Here is an 18,950-nt window from a genome sequence, read left to right on the forward strand (position 1 = left end):
CGAATGAGACGACTGGCATGTTAATGCACGTGTTTATTATATGACAGCTGAAGACCGAGTGAGTAGTAGCTCTCCGAACCCAGCCGAGTTGGTTCCCACTCGCAGGAAGGCAACCAAACTCGACCATGTCGTATAAGCGAGCCGCCACAAAAGTAACTGATGGTGAATTTTCCTTAAAAACTTCCCACCTGTTAATGGTGACAGCGAAAAATTTATAAATTTTATTGGTTTTTATCATATAATTTTGTTTTATTGTTTACACATTAAAAAATATATACAAGAATAAGAGAGAATTCTCAGCAAATAGGTTGAAAAGTGGCACTGACGTTCAAAAGATGGTAAAAATCTTCTAGCTCTATTGGCATAGATCAATTACACAATGAGGATGAATTCAAAATATGTATAATAATGTATGTATATACATATAGAACATACACATATAGTACAAATAGGTTGAAAAATAATAGAAGTTTTCAAAAAAATTACGCAACAAATTAAAAAATCAGTGAAAAAGGCGCGCTTCATGGCGCCCCCCAGGTCTCGGCGCCCCCCCCGCAATGCGGGGTCTGCGGGCGCGGTAGCTACGCCACTGCCTTTGACAAATTAAGGCCAAGGAATACCATGATCGTGATAAAAAAGATGCGGCATATAACAAACTATTGAATAAATTGAAATAAATAGAGCCTTTTGCTAATAAAGATGCCGATCACTACTGAGAATTGACGTTAAAGTCGTACCATCGCACGCATTCCGGAGACGCGGCCGGAGCGTCTGTAGGCCCCTACCATTTCAGTTCTATCGAAAGAAAAATTGCATAATTTCTCGCAACGAATTCCGGTCCGATAATCTGGAGCGTCTGTAGCCCCCTTTAATTGGAAAAATAAAATATGATTTTTTTCAAATTCAAAACATAGGTATATATTTTACTGGTGCACAAAATGAACCGTGCAACAATATCACTGTGTTCAAAGAACAAAACCATTAAAACATGATTTTCACACAAAAACAAAAACATAATAATGAATATTTACTGCAAATCAGTGTGACTTCTCCTGTTGCCTTTCAGAGATCAGTTCAGAAATGCGCGGCTTCACCTTGGCAAGTGCCACTCTCATGTTATTTTCGCAACAAAGTCTGTTCCTTTTCTTCGTTTTTATGTCCAGCATCCTCGAAAAGGATTGCTCGCAAAGATATGTATGTTGTAACAAACGGTATGAAAATATCTAGAGCTTTCTTAGCAATAACAGGGTACGTTACCATTTGTTGACACCAAAACGTTGAAAGCGTTGTTGTTCTGAAGAGTTTCTGTTGAACCTGGCTCTGCTGAATTTCCGCCGAACCCCTGGGATTGACTCACCGAGCCCCTGGGGTTCGATCGAACCCAGGTTAAGAACCACTGGTCTAAAACTATGAATAAATAAATTACTATAATCATTTCCAGCCATTCATCGGTAAAAGTCGGAATTCTCGACAGGGCGGACCATCTGGGCTCGGAAGCGAGGCTCGGTCGACCCGCTCCTTCCTGTCATTGGTTGTTCTTTGCGAGTACTCTAGTATTTCCGTGCCCTGAATTAACTCGACTTTTACCTGATGAAATACTCCGACATATACTGCCTGGTTCGCATATAATTTCGGACGGTTGGGCAGCGTACGGAAATATTCCACATATTGCGAATGGAATATACACGCATTCGTTTGTGGTTCAATACAAATTCATCTAAATATGAATCAAAACGGGCACGCGTTGTGCTAAATTGACGCCTTGTCGTTCTTCTCACACGCATCCACATATTTTCCACATTTTGCGTATGTATTTCACTATCATTTGGAACCACGAAATTATAATCACTTTTACCGAATTCGGAATATTTCCGTACGCTGCCCAACCGTCCAAAATTATATGCGAACCAGACAGTATATGTCGGAGTATTTCATCAGGTAAAAGTCGAGTTAATTCAGGGCACGGCAATACAAAAGTACTCGCAAAGAGCAACCAAATGAGAGGAAGGAGCGGGTGGACCGAGCCTCACTTATTGTCAAGTTTTTTTTATTAGAAAAGATTATATTCAAATTATATTATATAGAATTATGGCGGATATACGACATGGTCGAGTTTCAGTCACCATCCTACGAGTTGGCACCAACTCGGCCATGTTAGTCTGTTGCTACTTTACTTTCTTCCCGCCCATCACATCAAAAAGTCGTGCCTTAACAATTCCGTCGTTTCACTACATACGCCCCATAGAATATTCGTTTGAAACATAAATAAAATGCTGAGAAAAAAGGTACCGGAACGCCGTTTCGCTGCGTTACATGGGAAAAAAGCCCTGCTTATTTGTAATACTACGCATAAAAATCCAGAGTTGGTAACTTATTCCAATAAGGGCTCAACCATACGACATGTTGAGGACAATCTTTTGAGTATAGTTACATATATATGTATATGTACATTTATTATATAATTATTGTCAGTTGTTGTCGATAATAATAAAACCATATCCACGATACAATAAATATTTATTATGAATTCATAGAATATACATACATTCAAAATTACTGATAAAATGAAAAGGTAAATTAAAAAATACGAAAATAATCATCGTTATTTAATAATAAATAATCATGCTTACACATAACACACATTTATTGTATTTTAAAGATTACATTAGCCTTTAAATAAATGGCAGTGTTTTAAATTCAGAGTAACTCTTTCTCTCTTGCTCTTTCACATAATGAGCATTCATCTTTATCAGATATACAAATTTGTACCTAAAGTATTTAATTAAATCTATTTTTTTTCAAAGTTTGTTAACTCTATGCGCACACATTTTTAATAAGCAATTAGAGTAACAACATACAAAGAATGATCGTAAAACATCTCCGATTGTACGTACAGTGACCACACAGGTATAATACGATTTTATTTTAATGAATTTGGAGATTTTTATGCTTGAATTTATTAAATTTATCGATATTTAATGTTTCATTATTTTGTTAAACCAAAATAAAATATATGTATTATGCATTATTATTTTTTTTTTTGAAAATCAATAAATATCTATCAAAGATATCTAACAGTCAATATATTTTAATATATACACTATAATATTTTACGATGAAGTAAGTAAAATACTTATAACATGACCATTACAATAAATAAATAAAGCATTGAAAATTATGTACATACATATGTTATGCGTGGATTTTAAATAAAAGCATAATTATTAAAAATCGACTACAAATGAATAATTTTATTATTAGGTAAAAATTTTAATGACATGAATATTAAAATCTATTTTTATATTATTTTTTTTCAATTATGTATGATTGGAAATTAAAAAAAAGGCAGTGAAATTTATGCAGTATTTAAAAAATAAAATAACATCAGTAGTTTTGTATATTTTTGGACCTTTAATTTTTGAAGGAAAATGGAGGACGGATTTGTGATAATTACATTTCTAGTTTCGTTGTATCAAAACTATTGTATCCGTCTCCTTCAAAATAATAAGCTATTCTTCGAATGTAATAAAAATAAATCAGAAAGTTAATTCAAATGTATTGCTTTTAATTTTTTATTTTGATGCTACGAATAAAAATTACCACTGCATTTTATTTATACCATAATGAATAATAATAGTATTCATAGAATCGATTAAATTGTTTACAATCCTAACAGCAAATTCTAAAAATTTTACACAGAATAATATATATATTTGAAGATTATATTATAATATGTATAAGTTTTTGCTGCAGTTGTATTATTTGTAATAAAATTAATTATATGTAGAATAAGTTAGTACAAAAAAGACTTTTTCTTTAATTTGTAAACACACTATAAAAGTGAAAAAATTTAAATTCATAAATATAATTTGTAAAATGTTTAATTAATTACCTTAATTCTGGAAGAGTGTAAATGTTTCTTTATAGCTTTTTGAAAAACTTATCTTTATAAAAAGTTTATTTCCGTTAGATGTAATAATAAAACCTATAAATTTTAGTCTTCGAATCGAGTCTTCTTCTGTAAATATACTATTAAGTACTTTTGGTCGTAAAAGAATTCAGTAATTGAATCACAACTTACAAAATATATGTATGCTGAATAAGTTATACATGGCACCTCCTTAGTTTATATTTTATTTTATTTTATTTTTTTGTAAAAATACATACAAATCGAAACGATAAAAAATAGACAATACTGGTCCAGTGATTTTTTCTTCTGCTAATTCATATAATAATAATGATAAATTGGCAAAACTTCGAAAAATTACATATTACAACCGATACATTTTGATATGGTTGTGGCTATTTGCAGGTACTATATCTGCGAATTATTGGCTTCTGTGCATGCGCGTGAACTGTCACTGTCAGCGTGTTTACTGTTAAAATTTTGTTTTAAACCTCTTAAAATTTAGTTCGAACTCATGAAGTGACGTAGAGCTCCGAGCAATAGCACAGAGTACCTGCAAATAGCCAATAATTCACAGATATAGTACCTGCAAATAGCCAATAATTTGCAGATATAGTACCTGCAAATAGCCAAAACCTTTTGTTGATATTGTACATATGAGCTGCAATGAACGAATAGTATTAAGTCTAATCTACACGGATAGATTAGGTTAATTTTTAATAAATCAGTATTTTTCAACAGTGAGCATTACTTATAAAAGAGATAACGCAATATCTAATTTCTATTCATTTCGTCGAATACGAGTCTTAAAATTTACAAAATTTTAAAAAATTGATGGTTCTACGTATATGTATTATATATGTAATATAATATATATAAAAGTATATAAGTAAGAAAAATTTTACACATGCCTGGTACTTGTTATAAATATTAATATAATATAGAAAAATTTACAACAACGTTATTTATATGATACATACATTAAAACTTTAAAAAAAATTTCAAATGTATATATATATATTTATATATATGCATACGCATATTTCTGATGATTTTAATTTACAAAAATAAAAAGAAAAAGTAATTATACAAATACAAATTAAACATACGCATACTTTTATCTCGAAAAGCGATTTTTTGACTTGATAATAATTACCGTCTTAAACTCTACGCACATTTAAGTTTTTGAATAACCGTATATAGTATATAAATGTATATGTATTATATAATGTTTTTGTCATCTAACTTGGACATTTTATTTAAATTTTGTGATTACATTCAATTACTACACATCACACATTAATTTCTTTAATAAAAAGAAACACTCGTTAAATTACTATTATTCAATAACTATCATGTGTATTTTTTATGTATGTGTGTATGTATGTGTATGCGTGTGTATAGTTGCTTCATATTAGCATAATATGTAAGTATATATTCATTAATATTTCGTGTATAATGTGTATGTTTGTATATATGTATGTATTATATGTAGTATACCATTAGATTTGTGCATGACTCTTTTTAAATACACAATGAACACGATATAGATAACGTTTCCATTTATATATTACTATAATGGTAAATATTTTTTGTTGAATTTTGATGTATTATCAACAAAAGTAAGGAAAAGTATTACTATTCAACTATATAATAATACTCTACGAAAAATTTGGCTTTTTACGTACGATTTTTATATATTATATATATGTATGTATATATATATATTGAAAAATGAATATCATTCGGTAATCGCCGTATAATGTGTACTGAAATAAAACTACTGAAACGCAAGACTTTGAACAATTGACGATACCAAATCACAATCACGAATCGGGTGTATACTGTCAAAAATGAGAAATAACAAAATTTCTTGTTTGACCGTCGTTTTGTGTCAATAATGAGCTGAATCAGTTTGAAAATATCGAACGGCTTCAACGAGGATCCGTTCACTCTAGACGGGCTTTGTAGCTGGTCTTCCATATTTCAGCCAGTGTGACGGCCGAGTGGAACCGGTGGAAGATGCACATCGGAAGTGTGACACGTTGAACGATAGCCCAAGCCAAGAAACCGTAGAAGTCCAATTGTACCTGTTTAAAAACATTAAAAACTTACAATACTTCCAGAGTTTTTCTGAAAATCTAATCCTGGAAATTCACTGCACCAGGAAAGTAAAAGAACTTACTGGATTCAAATATAATATATTGACCATAGATATAGAATAACCTAGATAAGCCATTACAGACACTTTTGGTCGGAGATGTTGTCGCCACCAACTGAGGGGTGCGGGGGGTTTAACTAGAGAGGAAGTGGTGAAAAAAAGGAAGGAACGCAAAAAACGCAGTGGTCAGCAACCAGTTTATGTACATATGTACATGCACTGAAGTTTTATTTTATTTATAACTTTATTTTATTGGACACTCCGCGTGACAGTAAACCAAACTAATAAAGCCATATTAAGAAAAAAATATTTAGCTATACACACTATATTAAACTACAAATGTATGTTACTATAATAAAACCATCATTAACTATTACAATATTTAAACATTAGTAACTTCCACAAGGATCAATTTTAAAGCTGACACTTAAATTTTTAGTTCATTGTTTATAGTTTTAAACTTAATGTCGATTTCTGAATTTCCTTCAGTGCCAACAAGATATACGTGCGCATTTAGAGACATCTGTGGCAGAGGTTGTCGACCGCTGCTCAATCACTGCATACAACACTACATACATCGCGCCGATATTTCATTATATGTTAAAATACTACTATAATTGAAGACATTATATATTAATTATTACTTCTGATATGTGATGCCAACCGCCTTTTTATGTTTTCTTGAGTAATTGTAACACAATTTCACTGAATAAGTTGGCATTTTCGAAAAACGTCAATTGACCTTCCAACTTAGAAGCTAACTAGCTACTGAGAGAGAGTGTGCATGCACTGTCCTTTCCTTTGGGTGTGCATGCACCAAAAGGGTGATCGGCTTAGAGCGTCAGGGCGTATCTATGTATTCTATATCTATGATATTGACTAAAAATCGTCCGGGATGTATTCATGTATAGAATATATACAGATTAGTCCAAAAAGTAGACCTCAATGTATTGCAGAAAGGCACTCAAGTTTTTTGAAATATTGTAAAATTAAGTTCAATACTAACCGGATTAGCGACGACTTTTTGTGTCTCAAAAGTATAGATCAACCACATTGTGACATTGCAAATTAGCAGGAACGTAACGATTTGACGAGCTGGTTTGCTGCGGTCTTGTTCTGGCAAATGGACTCGGCGTCGGGATACATCGGCGATGAATAGCAATTGCAAGACGACCTGAAATATGGCAAAATTGATTAGTGTTCATTATTAATCATATTTATTTGGCTTTTTGTTTTGTTAATATTTACCTGGACAACGCTCAATACTCCGGTGATCATTACAAGTAGATTCGGTTCATAGGTAAAGGCTCCCAGGCTTCCAGCAATGACGCTGAAGACGGCGTAGACGAACAGACCGAAAGCAGATACCCTCAAGAGAATGTCGTTCAAGTCAGACTGGTCCTCTGAACGGAATTTCAACTGTTGTACCCTGGAAGGTTGGGAAAGGACAGGATATCTATAGGTCCAAGACATAGCCGAAGCTCTGATGTTTATTTATAATTAAAAGCATCATTGAAGTATTCGTAACATACAAAACAGTTATTATTGTGTTAAAACATCGCAGGAAACGTTTATAAAAATACACAAAAATCAAGGGATGTATGTGAAAGGAGCAATGGAAATAAGGGTTACGAAATGAAAAGAAAAAAAATAAAACAAACACGTTAAATAATAAATTCACAAAAACAAATCAAAAAACGAATATGGAGTGATGTTTTGTTATTGCATATTATAAAAAAAATTTAAATAACTTCAGATGATAATAAGAATGTAAAAATCATAATATATGTATTACAAAAAAAAAAACTATAAATTATATTATGGCATTTAAAAAATCTACAGCCTCTATCGGATTGGAATTATATATGGATGTAAAAGGATTTGAGCAAATACTAAACTATGTATAAGAAAACCTACCGAATAAATCCGATTATGATTGCCAATATGGACAGAACCATCAGAACGCAGTGAGATACGTCTGCCAAATAGATTGCCAACAGTCCGAGCTCCGGATGACGCACCAGCACGAAGAACAGTATCAAGCATATCAAAGATCCAACCAGCAGCAAGAGACCGAAGAACAGCCCTTTAGATGCACCAACACAGTCAACTCTTCCCGTTTGTTGGGCGTGAGCCATAGCTACAGCCCGTCGGGACAACATAACTTCCAAACGATGCTCCAGATCTTCTTCAGTCATGTATCTAAAACAAACAAAAAAAAAAAACTAAATTAATTCTGTATTTTTCACTATTTATTTTACTTATAATAGAATTATACCGTGAATGGCGTCCAATGTGTTTCCACATAATGTAAATAACAGCAGCGCCGATGAGAGAATATTCAATGATGAATGGATACAAGTATGGAGCAGAATCTTGAACGATGGTTCCCATTATATTGACTCGGCCACAACTTTGAGGAACGCCGTGGGTATTATTTCCAGATATTAAAGCAGACGGGAAGAGATTATCCAAGGATTCGACATCTGTCAGGTTCGGTGTAAAATCACCTAAAGAAAAAAAAGTTCTTTGTAATAAGAATGTTTGTTTAATATTATATGTAGGTTTTGTTAGTTGAGCAAGTTAGTTTTAAAATGTATAAAACAAAGTGAGGCAGAAACAATTAGAAGATTAGTAGTATCTTAAAAATCAACACTTTAATTGAAAAAAAATTCACTAGTTGTACATTGTAGTTATTATGTCATACAATCATTTTTTGAAAAAAATGTCATCCTGTTAGAGCCAAACTATTCCAAATTTCCATTAAAACTATGATGACGTATTGTATTGAGATTTGTTTGATGTCTGGTTAATCGTATCTGAGAGATATAATCTTCAAAAACAACTTATGTACATATAGACATGTTGGATTTTATTTAGCTAATGATTATTTACTTTACAATTGAAATGTAAAACTCCAAGTTGACCAATCGTCTAATCGTTTCCTACTTGTACAAAGGAAATACATAATATAACTAACCTGAGAACGGTCCAGGTACGCGATCAATACCCAAATTTTTATTAGGGCTATTCCAAATATTGTTATCGTCGTTGTTAGTATTGATTCCCGAGTTAGTAGTCAGTGGAGAGTTGGAAACGAAAGATTTATAGATCCATTGGGACGTTGACGTTATGGCTGTGGAAGCCTGAGTGGCTATGGTAGTCAATAGGGATGTGGTAGTGGTCGTGGTGGGTGTGGATGGTGGGGTGGTGATGGGATCATCATTCGCCCATTCATCGATAGCATCGGTCTGCGGATTAAACCATGAATGGGGAGTGGTGGTAATTGTACTTTTGATTTTTTTAATCAGTGTAGATGTCGAAGTTTTTACGAAGTTGTGTGGTGGATAAAGGGTGCTGGTCGTGGCTGTAAGAATTAATGCAAGAAATAAATTTAGGCGCAGATGAGATTAGTGAGATTTTAAACAGAACAGTAGCAAATAGCAGACTGACGAATTTGAGACCACTTTCCTGTCTGAGGGATTATAAGAAGGTTGTCTGAGCCTTTTAAATCCTCTATATCTGTTAACAAGATTCTAAATAACAATATCTACTGGTTACCATGTACCAAGTTTTAAGTCATCTTTAGATCATTGTAGAGAAAGGTAGTTTAAGCCAATTTTTTATTCAAGGTGATTATAGAACATTCGTAATTTCACTTGAAACACCTCATTATAGAGAATGGACTGATAGTTTTGTAGAGATATGTATAACTTCACAAACTTCAGATAAGTTGCGATATATACATATATAGTACTTCTGAGGTGAGCTACAAGTACATATATACCATATTTAGAACCATAAATTATACGGAGGAAAGCAAGCGAGGCATTGGGTAAAGGTAATGTTCTGAGAATTATCTATTAAACTTTCTAAACGACCAAAAGTAAATAAATACAATCAAAATATGGTAGACCACAGTAATGAGCTAGTTTGTAGTAGTTGAACATTTAGATTTTAATGTTGAAATAAGTATCAATTTGTGCATGAAGAAGGCTCCCATTAATAATAAATTTCATCGTTGAAATCCACCTGTTCAACCATTACAGACCGACCAATTACTGTACCTTGATTTATAGATTTATATTTCACAACCAATCCTTCAAACAACAAAGCGTTTTTAAATATCAGTCAATTCGACAGTAAACCCATTTAAAACTTTTGAGTCAAGAATATATTATAGTAATGGACAGTATTAGAGCGAGTTTACAGCATTTAGCTAGCATCTAATCGGTATCTGGCGATTTTGCGGTGAGTGTATGGATGATAGAAATGTGTATGAGCCTGTAATAAAGGTACCCTTAGGGACTGGTATTTGAAATGTCAATAGGGCTTTATTTATCAGCCCAATATATACATAGATAACCGCCAGATATCGGTTATGAAGCCAATTGCCTTAACCCTTTGCCCGCGGCAATAAATATAGCGAACAAGCCCTGTACGCGGCACCTTTTTCCCGAATTTGGCAATCGAGTTTTCGACCTTAAATACAGATTTTAATATTTACTCAAGTAACCAGATATGTTAATTAACACATAAAGTATTATTTTAAACAATAAAATACATAATATATCTCGTAGTTTTGGATTAATTGTCAAATAATCATTCTTCATAATTTTATGAAGACGTGACGTCACATAAACTAGGTTTCAGTATGGTTCCACAAAAAACTAATTTTTGACTGGTATATATATTCATTTTAAGCAAATTGAATAGATGGCATTCAACTCAGTAATATATTCAACCAATTTTGAACCTTAAAACAGTTGAAATAGGCGCATATAAGCCTCAAAATCCCGTGCAAAGTTCAGAAATGCTATGGAAGACAACCGCGCTACAGACTTTTCGCCCAAAGCTTCCATAGAAGACGGCCGCAGGCAAACGGTTAAACTAACATTAATATTGTTAATGTGAAAAATAGCTTAAGCTTTTGAAACATTAATAGAAAATATAAGTATAGCGAAAAATATTACAAATTAGTTTTTAGTGTTGTACAAAAAGATGGAAAACAAATAGTGAACAAATTACTTGGGAATTCAGTAGTTGTGCTAGGTGTGGTGAAACGGAACACATCCTTCAGATGGAAATTCCTCATGGTTGTTGTGATGAGCGAGCTCGGAGAGGTCGTCGGTACAGACCTCGTGCCGCCAATTTCTTGACCCATTACAGTTCCGGAGTTGCGCAAAGTATGCAGACGGATACTCTCTACGATTTATAATGCAATTAAGTTGAAGAAATTAAAATAACAATTAGATAAAAGTATAATTTGAAATTTGTACCTAGTATGATGCCGTCTTCCGGGTGGTCTCCACGCTTAGTATGGTACGCTGTGATTTCCTTCAACGATTCCAGAACCAAAGTGCGAATCCATACACAAATATTAGTGGCTACCACGTGCATCAGACCAAAGCGAGCGATCACTTTGAAACGGTGGATGTTGAGCTGTTTATGACATAAAAAACATTATATCACGTTTACAAACGTTTAGCTTTGCAGTTACAGTGATATCTTTAGTGTCGTATTTAAGACAAAATTAGTACTGAAAATATCACTGTACACGTATTACGATCACAACATCAACTTTTTAATGATGAATGTTTAATTTGAGATGCATTGCATGAACGTTCATCATGCAAATGAATGTCGATTAATTTTACTAGTGAAAAAGCATTCCATAAGTCGAATAAAATGAATGTGCTTTTGTTTGTGTTTTCGGGCCCTAATGATTGAATTATAAAGAATGGTAGAAGTTTGCGTGATTGAAAGTGAAGGAAAATAATCAGAACGATGGCACGATTCATGACGAAAATTAGGACGAATAGGAGTCCAAATATTTATCATGGCCTACCTCTGTCTTCAGTAACGCTATTCTTGAAGTCTGCTCGAAAATTGAATTTAAAAAATTACAACTTTATTGTTGTTATATGTTTAGAAATATATTCGCAAATTTATACATATATAATCAAAAATTCAATTATCAAGGTCAAAATACATGAAGTAATCAGGAAAAGCATTACTGATATATAGATATATCTCTGCAGTTTAAAATAATACCGAATAATTCATGATTTTTGTAAATTTAGCAAATTTTGTACCCCAAATGATATTTTGTAATCCGTTAAGTTTTAAATACAAAAATAATACTAAAACCCCAATAACATGAAGTCATAATTTTTAAAATAAATGTAAATAATCTTATTAATTGTCAGTTTTAATTTAAACTTATTAAAATAGATTTAGATCTCTACTAATGACATAGCAATCTAAATCTAACTTTTAAATCAGCAAAATGCAACAACTTTCTATAAAAACATAGTCAAATCTGTTAATGTTTCTTACTAGTATATTTTACAAAATTTTAAATGTATCTTCATCAGAACAAAATCACACATAAACTTGTAAGAAGAGAAATATTTCTATATACAACAATTTTATATATTCATTCATGTTTCTTAAAACTGATTACACAGATGGAAGTAACAATTACAATTAAATCGGCGTAAAACATGTGATAAATATAAGAAATAGTAATTTACCCGAGAGTTCATGAAGATGAAGTACATTTGCATGAATGTAAATATCATCTGAAGCACTGGATTCACGCCGCGAAGAATTTGGTAACACGGTGATGTGAACGGAATTTCAAAGAAAGCGCCAAACTCGAGTCCATTATAAATCATAGTGCCAAGACCGAAAGCTATAAAAGACACGAAGTAGTTAAATTTCGAACAATTATATATGATTTTAAAAAGACATAAGTACATATATATGTGTCGAACCGATAGCTCCAATACGAAGGAAGAAACTTCCATGGCTATGATCGTTCTGTGTAGTCTTTCGTTTGCGAATTCCACGCTGCGGTACACCAGATTCCACCTCGACAATATCCTACAAATAAACAATACAAATTCAAATTAATATTATGCTGATTTTTTCTTGTTAAATTTAAAAAAATCATTTTTTTTATGTATATATTTTTTAATTCATTTTATGTATAATAGGTGCAATCATTCCATAATATATATTATATATGACTAAAATATACATGATCTACTAAATTGGCGACCAATGTGTTTTTTACTAGATATGTTAATAAACAAACCGATCTATAAATAACAAACCTATCTATTTCTCATTTTGCAAGACTTTTGGTAGAAGATATTTGGTGTTCACTTTTTGAATTTTTCAAATAATTTAATAATAAAATAAAGGTTGTGGCTATTTGCAGGTACTATATCAGCAAATAATTGGCTATTTGCAGGTACTATATCTGCGACAGGCGCAAAGCCTTCTGCGCATGCGCGTGAACTGTCACTGTCAGCGCGTTTACTGTTAAAATTTTGTTTTAAACCTCTAAAAATTTAGTTCGAAATCGTTAAGTGACGTAGAGTAAAAAATATAATCCAAATTAGTTAATATTATTAATTGTTAGAAAATTATTATCATATACAACGTATAATACCTACATACAAGTACAAGCCGCGAACTAGCTAAATGATATAAATCTATTATAATAACGTGCGAAATTTATTTGCCTCGTATATAATGAACGATTGATTAAGTCTAACATACATTAAATGTAAGAAATCATAATCGGATTATAAGTTCACGCGCATGCGCAGAAGGCTTTGCGCCATTCGCAGATATAGTACCTGCAAATAGCCAATAATTCGCAGTATAGTACCTGCAAATAGCCAATAATTCGCAGTATAGTACCTGCAAATAGCCAATAATTCACAGATATAGTACCTGCAAATTGCCACAACTTAAAAATATAAAACAACTAATTGACAGCCAATTACAAATGCATATTATAGTGGTTCTCACTTTGTCAAAAACTTTTCCTATAAGTATCTCTCGGTGTAAGACTCATAGTCCATTTATGTACTTTATTATTTATGCATATTATACAACTCTATAAAAAATGGACTATGAAACTTTTGAATACCACAAAAACCCATTTTTTTTCAATAGAATGAGAGCCCACCAACATTTGTACATATGTACTAATATAAAAGCGAAAAGCTTAAAACTGTACCAGAAGAAGAAGAGTAATAGAGTCGAACTAAATATTAAGATATTGAACAAAAATCAGTTTATATAAAATTCATTTAGATAATTAAAAAAAAGAAATTGATAATGACATTTATAGAAATATCTTTTTAAGAACAATCATGCTTCAAATCAATGATTAAACTAACAGTAAATTACATGTAGGTATCATTGATAATTTCACTATACTTTTATTTATTCAATTATATAATTGTTAATAGTTATTATATTATAAAACATCACAGCATAAACAAGTTAGACAAATTTTGCAAACTGAAATATTTATTTCCATCGTTCACTAATATTGAACAGTGCTGGACTATAAAATACTTGCTTTATAAACACAGTGCTTTGAATACAACGGTCACACTATACATGTGCAAAATAATCATACAACATACACAAAGTAATATACAAAAGTAGCAGATTTACAATAGTAGATAGCTTGAAAACATATAAGAATGTACCCGAACTGTATGTACACAAATATTCAAAATATGCTTTCAAGCACACACCAGTAATACAATGTATATACAAATACTTAAACGAAGAAGCACACAGATGCAAAAGCTTCGATTGGCACACACCATTTCACTTACTTGTGCAAATCAAGTATGTATACGATGTCCGTTTATGAGATGGGACAAGTAAATGAAATTGTATTTGCACAGAACGGTTTACGAACGAAAACGAAACAATAAAATAACAAAGGCATAAAAGCAATCGTCACATTCCAGATGTTGATAAGCGTCCTCACCTGTTCGGGTGCGCTTATTGGCGCACTTCGCAGTTGCTGTTCACGGACAATGTCACGCATCTTACGGGGATACACCTCCTGCCCAAAATTATAAAACATCGGGGAAAATAACCAAAATGGCATGCATTGCAACATAAAACTAATATATATATATATATATATATATAATAAATCAATTTGAAAAACAACAAAAATTAAATAAATAAAACACTAAACATAATAATTGCCTATTGTGAAAGCTGCCGTGTGTATCTAACACGAATTGCAAACTAAATCAATAATGTAAAGCGACAGACGAAAAGATAAGTTAAATTTTAATGACAATAATAATGCTATGCCTGATTATGTGACATGGGTGGTTCGAATCAATCGTTAAGTTTATTATTATTAAAAGGTTGTGGCTATTTGCAGGTACTATATCTGCGACAGGCGCAAAGCCTTCTGCGCATGCGCGTGAACTTATAATCCGATTATAATTTCTTACATTTAATGTATGCTAGACTTGTTTAACCAATCGTTCATTACACATGAGGTAAATGAATTTCGCACGTTATTATAATAGATTTATATAATTTAGCTAGTTCGCGGATTGTACTTGTATGTAGGTATTATACGTGGTACATGATAATAATTTTCTAACAATTAATAATATTAACTAATTTGGATTATATTTTTTACTCTACGTCCATAGAAGTAGAATGCATAGAATCGCTCTCAGCCTCCAAAAATGTTGCTACAAAAACTCTGCGCGGCAGAGTTTGTTCATTGTTTGCTAAACTTCATCTCTCTTTTGTCTCTCTTCTGACTTTCCGTCTCTCTCTTCGATGGCTCGCTTTTAGACGGTACTTTTGTTAAAAATGACCATTCTATGCATTCTACTTCTATGTCTACGTCACTTTACGAGTTCGAACAAAATTTGAAGAGGTTTAAAACAAAATTTTAACAGTAAACACGCTGACAGTGACAGTTCACGCGCATGCGCATAAGGCTTTGCGCTTGTCGCAGATGTAGTACCTGCAAATAGCCAATAATTCGCAGATATAGTACCTGCAAATAGCCAATAATTTGCAGATATAGTATCTGCAAATAGCCAAAACCTTATTTAAAACAACAAAATGAACGATTGACAGATAGATATGTAGTATTTTAGTAAAACGTAATACAAAAAAAAACAACAACACTGACATATTTCATATAAAATAGCAAAAAAATATGTGTGCCATTAAGAAAAATACAAAATAGTGCTTTGTAAAAACATTGCGATGCGATATGCTAGTCAAAATTTAAACATTCATTCATTCATTCACAACGAGGGAAAAAATCATCGACTTGCATTTGATGTTTGAATTGATACCTTTAAGTGAAATTCTTTCCATCAGTGAAAAAGATCTACCTACTTAACTAGCAACAGTTAATATTACATACATAGAATGATTATTGTACCTGGAATTGGCTCTGTTTCTTAGATTCCTTTGTTGGCTTTTCCTTACTGGCATCCTTATCCTTATCTTTATTCTTTGCTTCCTTTTTCGATTCTTTCGTTTCTTTTTCTTTATCTTTTCCCTTCTTTTCTTTTTCCTTCTCCTTCTCCTTTTCTTTCTCTTTCTTTGGTTTTTTTTCTGGGGGTGGCGGCTTCGGTTTTGGTGGACTTCCACCGCCGCTGCAGCATGTGCTTTCTGTCATAAGAAAAATATATGTAATTTGTATTTAAATAACATACCTACATGAAATATGAATAATTTTTCGTTATAAAAACATTTTAAATGATATTTTGACAACATTTCAGGAAATTATGCAGTTTACAAAAGTACAATTAGTAGAATTTGCGTTTTAAGAATATTTTCACAAATCGTACTGACCTTGGAGCAGGAAACAGAAGACGTACAGCAAAAACAATATGCTCATGCCGTACAGGTAGGAGAAAAATCCTTCATAATAATACAATGGCAGGTTGTGCGTTATGACATCGCTGATGACATAAGCAATGCAGATGACAACTAAAAGCTTGGCGTAGATGAAACTCATGATGATGAACAGGGAAGTTCTGAAAATTGAATTGAAGAAAAAAAAACATTGCGACGTGTGTAAAAAACGTATGAAATGCAAAGAACAGTGTGAGTGTTCCGTCAAACTACACAAGGAATTGCCGCTGTCTGTCATGCTCTCGTTCACAATTGATCTGAACGCAAACATCTAAACTTTACAAATTCATAACAAAAACAAAGAAGAAATGAGAGTGAGGGGATATAAGTATCGATACATATACATTGAGAAACGCAAAAGAAAGTTTGATTCAAATAAGAGGTAGGTAATATTTATATGTAAGCTTTTCAATATCATCATCACATCTTGTATTAGCTTTGATTATACAAATCAGACCTTTCAGATCCTCAAGTACAATCAGTGCTTAGCTTCGCAATAGTTAAAAAATAATTCAATGAATCATCAAATTTAATCTTAAATATTTACTAATTACTTCCTACTCAATTTCTACAAACTCCAACACGATCCGTATTTCATTTTTTTTATTACAATCATTGCAGTTTCTACATAATATATATACAATACATTAATCAAGTGGCAGCAATATACTTAATAAGCACAACCGTGTTATATAGGTATATGTACAGTAAAAGAAACATATATGAATATGTTCAAAGGATTTGTGTATCTGGTAGGAATGAAATAAAACCCTGAACTTTCTCAAATGGAGAAAAAATTCCAACAGTGAGACTATGGTGTATATTCAATATTAGAAATAGTAAAGCTATCCCACCAGCCGCAAGTATTTAAATTGAAAGTTTCATTTCAATTAGTACCTCTTAGCCGGCTTCGGCTGAACACTTTTGAGCTCCATCTCCTTGTTGGCCGAGTTGTTCTTTTCGGCAATGGCAATATCGCTACCCTGTTGCTGACGATGCTGCTGCGAGACCGGAAGCGTCGCCATGTTGTCAATAGATTCAACGTCGACCGTCGATACCTTGACTTCCGGCGGGACAACTTCCTGATGCTTGTCTTTACCCATCGCTCGGTACGGGTTTGAACAACGCGTCGCAGTTTACCCGACTTTGCACATTATTATACACACAAGTTTGTTCAAGAAAAGTTTTTTGCAGAACACTTATCTAAAAGAACCATCAAAAATAAACTTAAAACAGATTCAATTGAACCTTTCTAGGAAATATACCTCATAAACAACAAAGCCATTAGCAACGGAGCGATTTGTTTCAATGTTGAATATTTGAATCGTTCAATCAACAGCTAATCTTTGGAAAAGATTAGCTGTTGCTTTTGGAAAAGTATATCTTTGGAAAAGTAGGAACATATTTACATCCATATTTTTCCCCAGAACAAAGGTAATAGGATATTATAGGTACACATATATTTAGATCCATTTCTGCTGTGTGCTTTTTACATACATATACATATGTATTCTCATTTATAATTGTACAAATACCAGAACTAATTAAATCCAGATAACTTCTGACAACAAAACGTAAGTGTAAGTAAGAAGAGGCTTGTAAAAAGAGACATTGTTAAAACTTGTACAGCAATCTTCCTTACTTTTTTCTATTTTCGTGTAAAACCAATCTACTACGTCATAGAGGAATTGACTGTGTAGTAAATTACAACAAAATTGAAATAATAATATGCATTTATTACAGAATTTGGTCAAAATGTATGACAAAAATACTGAAAAAAAGAAGTCTAACAAATTTTAAGGGTTGAAAATATTTTTCAATTTAGTTTTGATTGAAAGATTCAAAAGTTATTGAAAAAAATTGCCTAGTCCGTATAATACTACATATGTATATGTACATCTAATATGTATATAATTTCTAAAGAGACTTTGTAACTATGTAAGGTTTGGGTGGGAGCATCGAAATCAAATCAAAGTTTCTATGACGACGATATCGATATCGTTGAATTTTTTTAATAAAATACAAATGAAAGTTTACTATTACATTAGTCGTGTTTAAGCGGTTTATATTACAAATACCGAGCGAAGCCGGGTAAAACCACTAGTATAATATATAAGCAAGTTACATACATATATATGCATGTACATATAA

General features: G+C 32.3%; 1 protein-coding gene across 1 annotated transcript; it reads right to left on the reverse strand.

Moving 5' to 3' along the window:
- Positions 1-5,856: 5,856 nt before the first annotated feature.
- On the reverse strand, positions 5,857-18,002 carry OtopLa (proton channel otopetrin-like a). Its single transcript, XM_077435551.1, has 12 exons — positions 17,697-18,002; positions 16,737-16,921; positions 16,372-16,553; positions 12,848-12,944; positions 12,605-12,765; positions 11,348-11,510; positions 11,097-11,273; positions 8,347-8,578; positions 7,986-8,270; positions 7,317-7,497; positions 7,075-7,242; positions 5,857-5,997 (listed from the first exon to the last, which is right to left on the reverse strand). The coding sequence occupies exons 1-12, from the start codon at positions 17,900-17,902 to the stop codon at positions 5,857-5,859; spliced, it is 2,178 nt and encodes a 725-aa protein (XP_077291677.1). The 5' UTR covers positions 17,903-18,002.
- Positions 18,003-18,950: the final 948 nt, after the last annotated feature.

Source organism: Arctopsyche grandis, chromosome 8 (assembly GCF_051622035.1).
Source record: "Arctopsyche grandis isolate Sample6627 chromosome 8, ASM5162203v2, whole genome shotgun sequence".
Classification (NCBI taxonomy): domain Eukaryota; kingdom Metazoa; phylum Arthropoda; class Insecta; order Trichoptera; family Hydropsychidae; genus Arctopsyche; species Arctopsyche grandis.

Coding starts and splice junctions, on each gene's coding strand:
- OtopLa (XM_077435551.1), bottom strand. CDS start 17,902: ATGGGTAAAGACAAGCATCAGGAAGTTGTCCCGCCGGAAGTCAAGGTA. Junction 11,274..11,347: donor GGAAGACGGCATCATACTAG/GTACAAATTTCA, acceptor TATAAATCGTAG/AGAGTATCCGTCTGCATACT. Junction 8,579..11,096: donor CACAACTACTGAATTCCCAA/GTAATTTGTTCA, acceptor TTTTTTCTTTAG/GTGATTTTACACCGAACCTG.